Source organism: Balaenoptera musculus, chromosome 10 (assembly GCF_009873245.2).
Source record: "Balaenoptera musculus isolate JJ_BM4_2016_0621 chromosome 10, mBalMus1.pri.v3, whole genome shotgun sequence".
NCBI classification, from domain to species: domain Eukaryota; kingdom Metazoa; phylum Chordata; class Mammalia; order Artiodactyla; family Balaenopteridae; genus Balaenoptera; species Balaenoptera musculus.
Genome location: NC_045794.1, coordinates 75,275,064 through 75,291,204, shown reverse-complemented (window position 1 = coordinate 75,291,204; position 16,141 = coordinate 75,275,064). Strand labels below are relative to the sequence as shown.

The 16,141-nt window shown below is 33.7% G+C and overlaps 1 protein-coding gene across 2 annotated transcripts in view; it reads left to right on the top strand.

Annotated features, from left to right (window-relative positions):
* DCN (decorin) overlaps positions 1-16,141 on the top strand; it is a 35,334-nt gene that overhangs the window by 16,458 nt on the left and 2,735 nt on the right. For both annotated transcript variants that reach the window (XM_036866755.1, XM_036866756.1), the window contains exons 4-7: positions 4,363-4,576; positions 5,391-5,504; positions 9,830-9,923; positions 13,260-13,398. In XM_036866755.1, coding sequence (XP_036722650.1) covers positions 4,363-4,576; positions 5,391-5,504; positions 9,830-9,923; positions 13,260-13,398 — 561 coding nt within the window. The remainder of the gene's footprint in view (positions 1-4,362; positions 4,577-5,390; positions 5,505-9,829; positions 9,924-13,259; positions 13,399-16,141) is intronic.

Here is a 16,141-nt window from a genome sequence, read left to right as displayed (position 1 = left end):
CACATTACAATATAAGTAGTGAATATTTCGGGCACTAAGTAAGAGAAGAAAAAGACATACTCTTATATCAGGTTACCCAGTTAATGTTTTGAGAGAATATGGAACAAAGGGGTCATAGAGGATTAGCAGAATTTTGAAGGGAAGAGAAGAGAGTTTTCTGTGCAAGAGGAAAGGAAAGGCAGAAGAAAATGAGCAGCAAACAAAAAGAGAAGATGGCTAAAGTGAAAGATACAGGCTCCAAAGTAGTGGAAGGTAAGGCTTGTGCTGGAGATCTTGAACCCTGGACCAATTGGATCCTTCTCCACTGATAGGATACTGGACATGGGCCCCTACTCACCTTCTCTCTGCTTTCATGTTATGATCTCACTGGGAGTGAGATGATAGAGATACCAACAAAGTTTGTCAGTGAGTATTTAAACTATCCTTGGAATAAGTTAAAAGAGGTGATAATAAAAAATGAATATATTAGTTTCAATAAACTAAAATATTAAAAAGCTTCATTTTTTTTGCATAACTTTAGCCTAAAGCTACTTTTTTAAGGAAGGAAAATTCTCTTATACCCAACTTCCTGTATGTTTAAGTATAATCTCAATAATTTGTTTAAACTCCTCATACCTTAAATAAGAGATACCTAGTTTCTGGTTCTCACTAAATCTGGTGTTTGTAACAATGTGTTCTTTCTTTTCCACATCTCCTGCTAAGTATGTTTTTAGGCAACTTATCATCTTGGCAATCTCTTTCTGTCTGCTTTAAAGTATACACTGGAAGAAGACTGAGTTTATTAGAGCTTCTAACCATTTAGAGGATGTTAAACAGCTATTTTTCTCTTACTCTTTCATTCATAATCATTTTTATCCCTGTTATTATGCAAATAAACATCATAATTTCAGCCAGGAAAGCCACCCTTGAATGAGAAGGGAGAGAAATAAAAATTTACCAAGGATTAAAATAGAAAGGATTTAACAGAAAAATGTTGCCTTTTTCTCAATAATTTTATTAATTTACAACCGTGCCTCACTATGAGCAGTATATATTGCTTAAGAGTAGTTGTATACTTATATATAGCAGAAAAAAATACATAATTATTCTATAAAGTAATGGAAAATTCAGTATAATAATATCAACATTCAATATATTTCCTTTGAATTAAAACTTAATAAATCTAATTTTAAAAATTTTTAATTAAAAATAAACAAAAATTGTCAAAGATTGAATAATAGCAAACACTTCTTTAGCCATTACTATATACTAGGCACTGTTCTTAATATCTTGTATACATTAACTTATTTAATTCTTGTAACTATTCTAATGAGGTAGACACTCTTGAGAACACCTTTAATACAGATAAGGATACTCAGGCACAGTGAGGTTATGTTACTTGCTTACTGTCACACAACAAATAAGAGCCAGAGTTTGAGATCCAAACTCGGGAACAGTCTGGCTTGAGTCTGTGCACTTATAAATTGCCTGTAAATATGATAGTAACAATAAAATCCCTTAAACAACACCTGGTACAGTGTGAGCCCTACATAAATGGCTTTGGAGAAAATTGTACATACTATTAAGTCGGGTTTCAACATTTTTTTTCAGTTTTATTGAAATATAATTGATATACAGCACTATATAACTTCAAGGAGTACAGTATAATGACTTGACATACATATATTGCAAAATGATTACCATAATAAGTTTAATCAATATCCATCATCTCATACAGATATTAAAAAAAAAAAGAAAAACAAATGTTTTCCTTGTGACAAGAACTTTTAGGATTTATTCTCTTAGCAATATTCAGGTATACCACACAGCAGTGTTAACTATAGTCATCGTGTTGTACATTACATTCCCAGTACTTATTTGTCTTATAACTGTAAGTTTATACCTTTTGACCACTTTCTTTGATGAAGGTGGTAAAAATGCTTTTACTCCTCCTTCCACTCTATTTCTATTGTCACTCACTTTTTTCGTCACCTCTCCCCTACCTACCAGGCTAGATCACTTTTCTTTAGTTACCAGAGAAGTAGGCAGTCCTGATTTTTTGAGCCTGGGCTTCAATTTCAGGTTAAATAGTACTCAAGGCATTTCCTGACCCTTGAGCAACAAGGTCTCTCCCAATTCGACTTCTCTCGGCCTCTTACCTAACTAATGATAATCCATTTCTGCTTGTGATTCTTTTTTTCATCAGTTGATCTCCTGAAGAATATCTGCGGTTCACCTTTGATTCTTTCTCTGTTTTGTCATTAGCCAATGTAATTAGTCAGTTTTTTCCCATGTTGACATCTTTCCATTGCCTGTTATAATATTATAACTATGCTTTCTTCAATACATTTCCCTGTGTATGAAACTAACATTAACCATCTTTAGCAGTACTGTATATACATGAGTACCTTTTTTCACATATGGATCTGTTTTAGATGAAGCTCTAATTTATATATATCTTAACATTTTACATCATGATGACCAAAATTTGTATGGTTGATTCATTTTTCACATTTATTTTATTCTGAAAGTGGAGATGCTTTTTGCTGGACTAGACCTTTCAACCAACAATGCCATTTGAAAGGTGCTTTCCAAAGAAGCAGACTATATGCATGATCATTTTTTCATCCTAACAACAGCCTCCTGTAGGTGTTATTATAGTTTCTACTTTACTGAATAATTGGGAACAAATGTCACACCACCCCAAAATTTAGCAGCAGTTATTATTACTACAGCATACTCACCAGTAGAGACATTGTCTAGTTATTATCTAGGAAAAGAAGTAATATTTTAATACCTGAAATTGCAGATAACACATCAAGAATCAGGTTGATTCTTCATAATAGGTTTCAACATTTAATGTAAAATAAGACAGATTTTCAGACCACGTTTAATTCATTTAATTGTATCAGTCTTTCAGAATTTTCTTCCATGGGTGGCAATTAAGGATGGCCTTTGCCTTTATAATTAAGCATCCACCATTGTGGCTGCCTTTTAATGATGCAAGTGCTCTCTTCTCTCCTCTAGCTCTGGCTTTTACTGATCTTCTGGACATTTTGCTTGTTAATATCAATTTCCTATGACTTTAACCCTCATGGGTTTTTGAACTTTCTGTAATAGTCTTTGAAATTTCCTCGGATTTTGTTTTAATCAACCAATGTACCTGTTAGGATTAGTTAAAAGATTATGTTACTTGTAATAAGTTTTAATTAGTCAAATAATGTGAACTATATGAGGATGTACATGGGTCATTAAACCAGCTGTTACCTTCAGAAGGTAGTCCTGCATTTCTGAGACAGAAAGCTCTCACTGTTCTATTACTCTAGTTCCTATTTCACCCCTCTCCATTTTCATATGCTCCTAAAAATGTGCTACAATTGAAAATACAGGTTTCTTAAACCTTGATAAAATTATTCTAAATTCCTTAGGATTAATTGATAAATTGACTTAAAATAATATCAGTGTTGTTCTGTATACATATAGATCATTGGAAGAGAATGAGGCCAAAAGTAGGTGTAGCAATATCTATAGTATAACAATAATGGATTACAAGTAACTTCCTATATGAATGGAACTCAGAAACATTTTTAAATTACCCCAAAAATAACATATTTGACTACATAAAACCCTTATATGTAAAAAGGGCAAAAACAGAAGAAAAATATATTGTCTCTGCATATCGTATTATCTATACCTTTATTCTGTAAACCAGTTATTAAAATACACTAAAACTTAAGAAAAATGCGAAGTTTTGTGAGCAAGCAATCCATTTCCTCCAAACAATAAATGGTAGCAAAATAAAAAAGGAAATTTGTTTAACCTCTCAAGTGACAAGGAAATGCAAAGTAAAGCAATGAGCTACAACATAATGTGCTAATTTGGCAAACTTTTGGAAGGCGATTATATCTAACTCTGTGAGGCTGCAAGAAAATTTTACTCTCTTGCATTGTTGGTGATATTATAAATTAGTACCACCCTTTTGTAGTGGAATCCATGACAACAGCCAATGAAGATGGACTTTTAGGTTGAAAAGCTGACTGGAGAATGGATGCCTGTGGCACACGATTCTTTTCAGGTCACTCTAGTAATTTCAATATTTTGGAGTATTTATTTTTTAAAAATTAAATATCTATATCTCTATCTATCTATCTATAATCTGTATTTTATCAAATTTCTCTCCCCTTTACTCCTGATGTTCAGGTCCTCATATGTTTTCAAGTAAAGGAATCAGATCGGTTTAATTTTTTTCTGATTTCTTCTAATTTTGCAGATTTCTCTGCTAGTCCCATGAATGGAACGAATAAACCACACACTTGCTTTACATACATATTTATGTGTGGAAGGTTTTGGAATTAAGATGTTGCTTTTGTTCACTGTCTACAGACGTTGATTCTTATCAACAACAAAATTAGCAAAATCAGCCCTGGGGCATTTGCACCTTTGGTGAAATTGGAACGACTTTATCTGTCCAAGAATCAACTGAAGGAATTGCCAGAGAAAATGCCCAAAACTCTTCAGGAGCTGCGTGTCCATGAGAACGAGATCACCAAAGTGCGAAAGTCTGTGCTCACTGGATTGAACCAGTTGATTGTCGTAGGTACAGATATTCTTATAACTCTAAGACCAGGCAGGATTCAAGGTTCACCTTAAGAGATTACAAGTAAGCTTTAGCTACAGGAAGGTAAATTAGCTAGAACTTACATGTCTTAATACTATAGAAATAACAGTAGCCGGGCCAGGAGAAATGGGATTTTGAATCTGTGCCTTAAGACGTTTTTATTCTTGTCCTTGAGGATCTGAGAACGTGGAAGAAAGCTCTAGGGCCAATGCTACACTAGCTGCCGCATGCCCAAGGTACAGGATGGAATTAAGTAGTGCTTTTTAGAGATATTTGGAGGCTACCTTTCTGTTATGGGAATTTGTTCTAGTCTGAACATCTATAAATCACTTGCTTTAAAAAAATGTGTTCTAAAGCTTTTCTCTATGTGCGGTAAAATATTTGTAATATTATAATTGGCTTAAAAAATCCTAGATTCAAATTATTTTAACAACATTTTAATATATCTTAGTAAAGTAATTGCCCCGTAATAAGTGTGATTTGTAAACACTTTTGTTGACTTCTAGGCAGACCTGTGTATGGACCTTAAATAATTTTGTTGTTATCGTTTTTGCTACTATTGCTTTTTCATAAATCTTTGGGGTTTTTTGTTGTTGTTCGTTTTTTGATTGTTTTAATAAGGGACATTTTTACCCCATTTGCTATCGCTTTGAGAAGCATGTCCTTTAATTTCTCTTTTGTTTTTCAGGCAAGTTGTTATTAACCCAAATTTCTTCTTGTTGAACAGACACTACTCTGACTTGCAATATCCTCAAATTGTCCTCTAAAAGCTTTGCACTTATTGCATTTGTAGAACTTGGCACCAACCCTCTGAAGAGCTCAGGCATTGAAAATGGAGCCTTCCAGGGAATGAAGAAACTCTCCTACATCCGCATTGCTGACACCAATATAACCACCATCCCTCAAGGTGACGAAAATTCTCCAAAGCAATTTGAATATCTAAATCCAAAGGCTTTGGCACTAAAAAATGGTTTTGGAAATTTGAATGGTGACTCAAGTGGCCATTCTCTATCCCTTGAAGTGTTTCTACTGAACCTAGCTGACCACTGGGCCCGCTAGGCTCACAGTAGAGATGGCTAGACTCTTTCACCTATAAAGTCTCTTACATCTAACATAAAATGTAGGTTAACACACAATGATTTTATATTATGGAATTGTGATATCACAAAGAAAAAAAGTACAGTTATTTAAAAAATAGAGTGCTTTAGTGGTACTTTGTTTAAAAAAATGATACGTGGAAGTACCTCTGATATTGAGCCAATTTTTACTTTGAGTCTCTAATCCCTTAGTGAATTCCTTTCCATCTTAGGACATTCTAGTCATTACTAACTGAATAACAGGACTCACAGTGGTCACATTCTTATTTAAGAGTGGTGGCGTGTGTTGTAAAGAGTGTGGATTTGGGGGTTCATTTGCGTGAGTTCAGACTGTCACTAATTGGCTCTACGATCTTGGACCAGTTATTCAACATCTATGACACATTTTTTAAATCTGTAAAGTGGTAATAATATTAACATCCACTTCATTGGGTTGTTTTAAAACTAAATAAATAATTAGAGAAATATCTGGCCTGTAGATAAGTAGTGGATTAGTATTACCTTCTATTATTCATTAAAAGTGTTTTAAACACTCCTTTTGCCTAGGCAAAGTACAAACACTGGAGACAGGGCAGTGAATAAGATGTAGACCTGCCTTCAAGGATCTTATTGCATAGAACAAAGACAGGCAAATAAACAGCAAACATCATACAGTCACAGGGGTAAGCTCATCAAGCTAGGGCTTAGCCAGGAGAGGCACATAAGCCAATCTTTGTGACAGAAAAGGCATCAAATCACCAAAAATAAGTTTCTCTAAGTTTTACATTTTTCTGGTCCCAGGTTTTTCAGTCTCACAAAACTGCCTCTGTATTCTCAAATATTCCCCTTAGTCTGGCCCTTCCTCAACTTAGATATCTTGTTCTTGAACTGGGTAGAAAATATAGGTACTTGCCCACAGAAAACAATTTCCCTTTACTGTGCTTCCACAGAAACTTCAAGTCTAGAGAGTACGGAGTCCATAGAATGGTTCCTTACTACCCCTTGCCCTCTCCACAGTCTTTTTGCTACAAAGTATGTTTTTGATGTCCATTAATAGCAACTACTGGTGCAGATGATAGATAGATAGATAGATAGATAGATAGATAGATAGATAGATAGATAGATAGATAGATGGAGGGAGATTGATTTATAGTTCACAAAGTACTTTCATGTTGAGTCTCTGACTCGTTACATGTAACAAGTAATTTTTTAATCCCCAGTGCAAGGATTTTATATTTGTAAATATATTTTTAATTTATATTTATAATAGTATATTTTATTATATATATACATATACATATAATTTTCTATATATATTTTGCCTAAAGCCTTAGAGCTGCAGGAGGTGAAGTAAAGTAGCTAGAATTTAAAGTCCAGGTGTTTCTCACTACTTGATGCTACCGGATGAGTTGCATTAAGTACAATCTTTGATTTTGCTGTCCTTCTAACTACAGCTCCTAAATATACCTCAGTAACACATTTCGTCATTTAGTGATCAGTTTTACTTGATTTCTTATATGTGTCTATCCCCATGCTAGGTGCTCTTTTCTCATCTTCTCTAGCTTGCTTTTATTTACTAAACTCTTAATAATATTAAAATCATAGTAAGTAAGTTTTATTAAGCACTTGTGCCAAATGCTTTTCATGGCTTCTGTTACATGAATCTCAAAACAATCCTTTATAGTAATATTATCACACCTGTCTTATAAATGAGGAAAATAAGTCTTAAAGAGATAAAGTAAATTGTGACCAAGGCCTTAGAGCTAGGAAGTGGCACAGCTGGGTTGTGCTGGGCTGACATCAGAGCTCATGTGTTTGACCATTTCACTCTGCTGCCGTCTTAAGTCCTTCTTCCTGTGAATATTTATGCCTGTGTCATGTATGAGTCTACCTTCCTAGGCTGGGACCCTTATGCCTGGATGTCACCACTTTCCAAGAGTCTTAATTTCCACATATTATGTCCCATCACTGATGGACATGAAAAGTCCATGGAGGAGTAGAGAGATTATAAATTCACACTCTGGAGTTAGACCAACCTGGGTGAGAGGCCTGACTCTGTCATTTAGCTGTTCTGTGACTTCAGGCTAATTATTCCACATCTCTAAAACCTCAGTTTTGTTACCTATAAAATGAAGATATTAGTGACACCTATCTTCTAGGATATTTGTGAGGATTAATAGATGTATCAATAAATAAGACTTGTAATATATATATAGTCCTTGGTCCAGAGTAAGCTCTCAATATATTTTATCTTAAAAATGGAAAAGGAAAAGAAAAAAAAAAAAGTAATGAGTATAGATTCTTTGGCTAAATGCTATAGTGGCAAAAGCTAATGATATTCTTTATAAATTTGCCTCTCTCCATCCCATTGCAAAATTTCCTTCCACAGTCAAACTTCCCATAACTTTTCCTTTTGGAAACTGATGTTCCAAAAGGGAAGACACTTAGAAACAAGGTAAGAATGATGGATGTGATGATAATTGGTGTTCCAGAGACACTACATTTTTTTAATGTCTTTTCATAGTGATAGGGAAAAAAGGACATACACTCATTGCTTTGTTATATACTCACTTGCTTTCTTTATAGAAGTATTTTTAAAATCCACGTTTATTTATTCTAAGGAGACTCAAGTGGTTGAAATCCCTTATTCCAAGAGTGACTGATTTCCTGACATTTACTCATAAGAATAATGCCATTGTTATTTCTTTTGCCTCATTTAAGAGCATGCTATTTTAACTCTCTTTGGCCATCTGGGAGCATATTACTTTCCCCACTTAGTAGCTAGATAGCCTACAAAATGGGTAATTGTGAATCTCTGTTTCCTCATCGATGAAACAAGGTTAATGAAAAATAATTTATACATTGAAAAAAATTACATGAGCTAAGTTACGAAAATGCTAATCTCAGTGTTCAACACATAACAGACATTTAGTAAGTAGAAGTTCCTTTCCTTAGTATCTCCCACACAAATCATACTACTATTGAGAAACTAATAGTCATTTTCAAATCAAATATGGAATAAACTTTTACATTAAATAGACAATCTTGACAGAATTCAGTGGGATGCAATGAAAATTTCAGACCAAACATAACCTGTGATTTTCCAGTTTTATTCTTTATGGACAAACAACCAATACTATTGGGTTGGCCAAAAAGTTCGTTCGGGTTTTCCTGAAATAGCTTATGAAAAACCCGAACGAACTTTTTGGCCAACCCAATATCTGCTAAGCAGATGTTAGTTCTACATGTAACCAATTTGCTATTTTCTTTGTAGTTGTTGCTGTTCTCGTAAATGGAACAATATGCCGTTTAAAAAGCTGTATAAAAACCTAATAGAGCCTCAGATGGCAGGAGGAAATGAAAATAAAAGATTTAAACTTTTATATTTACATTACTAAATTTTTAGAAGTCATAGCCATTCACGAAGTACTATCCAGAGGTTTAGTGGATACTTTGGATTTAAAATTTTTTCCCCAGGTGCCCCACATATGGCAGATCACTTGATTATAGGTCTCTGTACTCATCTTGTATAAAGAAACAGTCTTGATTTTAAAGGAACAAGTAAGCTTTAGCTCTTGCTACACACTGTATTGCAGAGGCATTTGATGTTTTTATGGAAAACTTGATTACAACTAAAGCCAGCACAGTATATAAGTGTTAGTTATTAATTATGCTCATTAATAAAATACCTGGTTAAGTTTGTTTATAGGTTGAACTTATACATAATTGTTTTATTATGGTGCAAATGCCCATCTCCTCATTTTAAAGTTATTATCCTTTGTCAATGGCAGTGCTAGCCCATTAACAAAGCTGTAAGAAACTAATGAGATTCAGGGTTTTTCTTCAGTTCTACAACTGTATCCTGACAGTGGCTAAGACAAAAATCTACTACATGGTAAACCCAGTCCATGTTTTTGTCATAATAAATCTAGGAGAAAAGCAGAAAGGGCTTGTACTACTTCCCAAAACATATATTATTGTATGAAAGGGATGAAGGAAAAAGATGAAAAGCAAAACTGATGAATCTGATGCGAAGAAAATCCTTTGAAACTGTATGTCTTTTGGAAAATTGATGGCACATGTTCTCATTAAGTCTTTGTACATTCTCTAATTACATTTATCTGCTAATTTAACTTCTTATATTTCCATATTGCAGGTCTTCCTCCTTCCCTTACTGAATTACATCTTGATGGCAACAAAATCGCCAAAGTTGATGCAGCTAGCCTGAAAGGACTGAATAATTTGGCTAAGTAATAATATTCTTTCATAACATTCTATCAGTAAAATGGCTAGGTATATTGTGCCTATATGCTCAGAATTAGGAACATGATGATTGATTTTTTTGCCTAAACCACATTTTTTGTTGTTGTTTCTACAAACCTCAAACTTCAGCTTGCCCAATTATTAATATTAAAAAAAACTAATGAAATAGTGTTCTTATCATAACCCCACCAAAATCACCCTTATTTTTTATGAATACCATATTATTTTTAGATTAATTTAGATATATCATATATACAAGATATTTGATTAAATCAGTATATTCATTCAATCTGTTCTAACTTGATTGTATGAAACAGAAGGCTAAGTAAATTATAACATAGTATCCAGAATTTGAAAATGTATTAAAATGAAAGCTACCAGACATGGGAATATTGGGCATCTCACACTACAGTACAGAATAGTTATCATGAGATTCTCTAATTCCTATCCTCTAAAGAGTTTAAAATGACTCTGGACATTTGATGTACTCTGAAAAACATTTTTTCTGAGCCTTCTTAATTTTTTTTGTTTTCCTTATAGATGATCACTAGTGCCCATCCTGCTTTCTAACCTAACTTCAGTCTTTCTGTATTTGCAATGTGGTGAAGCAATAAAAAAAGAGTGCTGGCAGACCCTTTCAGCTGTCTTCAAGGGACACCCTGCTCTTGATCCACACATAACTGCTGAATGTTCTTACAGAGAAGCACAGGGTTGTACCAAATTGGCTCACTCCTTTTTTTTGCATATAAATTTCATAGTGGACAAATAAATATAAAGCATATCATTTGTCTCTGAGAAATACCTAAGAGCAGATGGGTATATAATGCAGTTTTTCCCATTTCTGTGGGTATCCCACAGTGACCCAGTGGAGGTGAGGCCTGAAGGTGTCATATGCATGTGACTATAGCTGCAATATATAACCCTGGTGTCTCAAATGATAAGAAATCCTTTATCTAAAGCTATTTTAATTACACTCTCTAATGAAGAAGATATTTTTCAAAATACTGTTATGCATTACCTACCTTTCTATGTTGATTAGGTCTCTCTAGCTGGAGAAAAATGTAGGAAGATAAGTTGCATTGCTTATTGTGTAGAACTGTCTTTTGGACAGCTATTATTATTGGATTATTATTATTAGGAGGAGGAAGAGGAGGAGTAGAAGTAGCAGTTGGGATTGACCATAGTATAAAATTCTAAATATGGTAAATCAGTCGTAATATTTGTGCCATTTTAGAAAAGTAAGTTTATTTTGTACTGAAAGTAGTATGGAGATTTTGAGTTTCCTCTCTTTAATATAAAATCATATGCTTTGTATCAAAGAGAAGTATAGAAGTATAAAGAGCTAATAAACTTTGAAAAGGTCAATAGAAATGAAGATTTCTGTTTAAATGGATTTTGAATTCCATTCATTAAATCAGAGGAAAATACCTCATTGGCCAACAAACTTTCCCAACTCTTGAATTGATTAAATACATTTCTCTTTGGAATCAAGTCCAGAAAAATCCATCTATTAAACCATCAAATCCTTATGTTGTTTGCTCCTCACTGATTTTGGAACATGAAGGGTATTTTGGTGCTGAAAATCAAAACTGAGGAAAGGAGAAAAAAGAACATTGTTGCAGCGCAAATATTCCGATTAGTTACTAGGAACAAGTGAAGAGAAAATACTGTATGTCCCTCTGCAAAAAAAATAAAGTGTTTTAATCAGGCAAACTTCCCTTTTCTTATTAAGCATATATATCATCATCTCCCCTAACAGGTGGAATATTCTTCGATGGAAAGAATCATGGTGGTTTTTGAGCCATGTCTCCTCTGCCCTCACAAGCCTAGGATAAAAGTCTTTAACATAATAGGTTCTCAAAAACATTTGATAAGTGAATATAAATTAATCATTGAAAATGTAGTTTCCTTCAATAGATAATTAAGATTATTATACTCTAAGAAATGTATTAGCCCAAATTGGATATGGGATTTAGAGTGCTATAAGAAATAGACATGATTCTGAAATAGAAAAGGAAAGACCAGAAACAAGAGATGAAAGTTTAAGACTGGGAAAAAACAAAATATTATGAGACAAGATGCCAGGTTGATAATCAATAGGTAAGACGAACCAACTGTGCTATTAATAGCCTAAAATCAGTACACTTTAATCTCAGTTATTTCAAATACCAAGTCATGATTAAAATTGGAAGACTTTGGTTACCTAAACCAACATCTAAATCCCAAAAGGGCTCAAAGATCTCAACTAGCTGAAAGCAAGCAGGAATCATCCTACAAAAAGAGCCCAAGTCTTTTTCACTAAATTGAAGGAATCCAATAGATTCTTCCCCTTTCTCTTCCTTGGAGCTTTCTGGTTCTCTTCCACAACCTTGTTGCCTCATCTCTCTCTGCCCTTTTGGATTGACAGAACCCTGGTTCTGACAGAGATTTATTCCTAGAACGTTGGGTACACAAGTTTTGTCTTCAAGTCAACTTCTCCTGACTTTTGAATCCCATTTACTGTGAGGGGACATCACAGCTGCAGACTCTCACTTGTTAAACATCTAATTAAAAAAAAATACAACCCAAAACCTTGAGTGGCATTGTATAAGAAATGTCAGAGGGGCCAAGATCAGAGTCAGAGATCAGGGCTCTAGAGGCCATAGCTCAGAGATCAGTGTCAGGAGGCCAAGAATGTTGGCACCAGGCATATTCTGACAGTTAACAGATGGTCACTGATAAACTCAAACAAATGTAAAATGCTAATTCTGTTAACCTTTGTGGCAGGTAGGTTTATTGACTTATTAGAACCTTTCACTTTTTATTTACAACAAATAAATTTGCATAATAAATATACAATTGCTTGGTTTACAAAGTGCAGGAAATGATAATGTTCCTTTCATTTTTCTCTCAAATGAATTCACTGTATTCATTATACAGTCAATTCAGCAGCTATTCATTGATCATATCAAGCTCTGTGTTAGTACTGGATATACCACAAGACAGTCACTTTTCTCAAGGCAAGACACACAAGTACACAGTCCCTAGAGTTTTACAAGAGGGTGATAACAGGATGCTGTATGAGCATTCACTAGGGGTACACCGTATCCAGTCTGGTACTGTCAGAGGAGTTTTAAAGAGGGTAAGTCTGAGCTGAAACCTTAAGAACAAATGGGCTCTATCCAACTCAGAAAGTTTGGAAAAATCACATTAGGCAGAGGTAACAGTAAATACAAAAACAAAACAAAACAAAATTCTTTTCCTATTGACTCGATTAATCACACAGTGCCTGTAAGAAGGCACCCACATGTAGTGTATCCATTCATTTCTGTTTTCTGTTGCAGGTTGGGACTGAGTTTCAACAGTATCTCTGCTGTCGACAATGACTCTCTGGCCAACACTCCTCATTTGAGGGAACTTCATTTGAACAACAACAAGCTTATCAAAGTGCCTGGTGGGCTGGCGGATCATAAGTACATCCAGGTAATGCAATGCCACTAAGGGATTGTGAGGGATATCTAGGGAGCAAATCCTCCCTACTGGGATGCTAGGAGGCAGGAAGTTCTGCTTAGAAATTCTTCTGCAGAGATATTTTTAATGTTTCTACATATTCATTCTGGTTTTGTGAAATCTATAGGTTTAAATTAGTATTACTTTTTAAAAATTAGGACTACTGCCTTGAACTTACTATAATGCTTGCTTCCAGAATGTAATATTTTTTTTATGAAGCAGGGTAGTTTCAAGTCACAGATCAGTGTAACAAATACATACTTGTTGGAAAAGATGATATCATCTGTTGTGCATAGATATGGAATAAAATAGTAGTTTTAACTTTTAGCTTCAGCAGATGTCATATAGGTCAAAAGACAGTGTTTATCTATTGATAGTAGTGTGACTGACTGAATTAACTTTATACAAATTATCAAGTTATAGTGTATTCTTAAAGATAAGAAGATATGGTTCAGTGGCCCACTATGGTAATATAGCTTTACAGTCCATAAATCTATAAATGTAAAGTGTGCTTATTACCTTAAATAATCATAGTAATTTCATATATAACAATATAAGATTTCCATTGTTACCTTGAGGAAATTAAACAAACACATTATTTAAATTATATATTTTTAAAAAATAAATAATGTGGTCATCGACAGATTTTACATATTTGTATATTTCTTCTAATTTTTCAGTTTTTTAAGATTGTATTTAAATTGTTTCTTTCAGAAATTTTAGTAGGTACTTAGTTAAATCATGGTGATTCAGAAACTGTATCTTAAACTGACACTCTTTTACAGATAAAACCGTTTTATAAAGTTGACCTTTTGGTAATCTAGTATCTCAACTTCTTTGTTTGGGGTTCAAAATGGGTTTATCCTTTACTCTGCCGTCAACAGTGTCAATAAATTTCTGATCTCTTTTATTTTATTGAGTTGTGCCAAAAACTCCAAATTAAGTTTACATATCACAATCTACATTAGCTAGCTTTCAGTAAAGTGTAAGAATTCTACATATGAAGATGAAATTAAAGACGTTTTATTTCATGCTGATTCATTTTCAGTGGGTCTTTGGTGGTGGTAGAGTGGTGAGTAAGCATAGCTTGGAGCCACAAGTAAAACCAAGATGCTTGGAAGACCTAACAAAAATAGCTAACGTTGTCATTATTAAGGTTTTTGTTGGTGGTGGGCTTTTTTGTTTGGTTGGTTTGGGGTTTTTTTTTAGATCTCAGAATAATAATTTTCATCTTCTTGATTACTGTTTTTCAAATTTTAGTCTGGACATATTACTGAGTTCATAAAATCAGTTTAATAGTTTCATTTGGAACATCCCATGGGATGGGATGGAATAAGTTGAATAGAATAGAAAATATCACTGTAATGGTAAGTATTTTATAAAATTTTTGTTTCATATGCATAGATCCATATATACTAAAGCTCAATATATAGTGTGTGTCTTATTGTGGGTCACAGAGAAAAAATTCTAAAACATGCCATTTTGAAATCTTTGTTGAATATCAGCAAATCTCATGGACATTCACACAGAGCCCCACATTCAGAAGCACCTCACTCTTGGTTTTCCATCTCTAATTGGCATCCACGTACCCATTTTACCTGCATTTCTAGAGGGTCCCAGGGGTTTCACCTACTCTACTTTCTTTTCTATGTCTAGAGTAGGGTTTCACCTACTCTAGTTTCTTTTCTATATCTATATAGTCCCATTATTTTTAGCAAAATCATGTAATTATTCAACCATCACCACAATCCAGTTTTAGAACATTTTGATTACCTCCAAAATATCCCTTTTATATATTTCTAGTTGTTCTTAATCTCATCCCCACCCACGGGGAACCATTACTGTACTTTCTGTCTCTATGGATTTGCCTTTTCTAGACATTTCATATAAATGTAATCATACAATGTGTGGCTTTTGTGGCTGGCTTCTTTCACTTATCATAGTAATTTTAGGTCACCCATATCGTAGCATGTGTCAGTAATTCATTCATTTTTATTGATGAATTGCATTTCATTGTATGGATATACCACATTTTGTTTGCTAGTACTATACCTTTTGATAACTGTAGGTTTTGATTATGTTTAGAAATTAGAAATGAAGGCCCTCTAATGTTGTTCTTATTTTTCAAAATTTTGGCTATTCTTGCTTCTTTGCATTCCATTCAAATTTTAGAACCAACTTGTTCATTTCTTCTCAGATAGATTGCTAGGGCTTTAATAGGAATTGTGTTGAATCTATAGATCAAGAGGAGAGAATTTTCCTTGTAATAACATTGAGTCTTCCAATGCACAAACATGGGATATCTCTCTATTTTGTCTTTATTTTCTCACAGCAATATTTTGGCATTTTTAGTGTGCAAGTTTTACAATTTTTTATTAAGTTTGTTCCTAAATTTTGTATTATTTTTGATGCTGTTGTGAATGAATTGTTTACCTTAATTTTATTTTTGAATTTTTTGTTGTTAGTTTATAGAAATTCAGTTGATTTTTGTGTATCTTTCTTCTACCCTAGTGCTGTGCTGAAATTGTTTTTAGTTGCAGTAGTTTTTTGTGCATTCCTTTGGATATTCTACACTCAGGATCATGTAATTTGTAAATAAAGAGAATTTTAAGTATTCTTTTTTATCTGAATTCCTTTAATTTCTTTTCCTTACTTCATTGCATTGGCTAGCATCTCCAGTACAATGTTGAATAGAAGTGATAAAATTAGACATCTT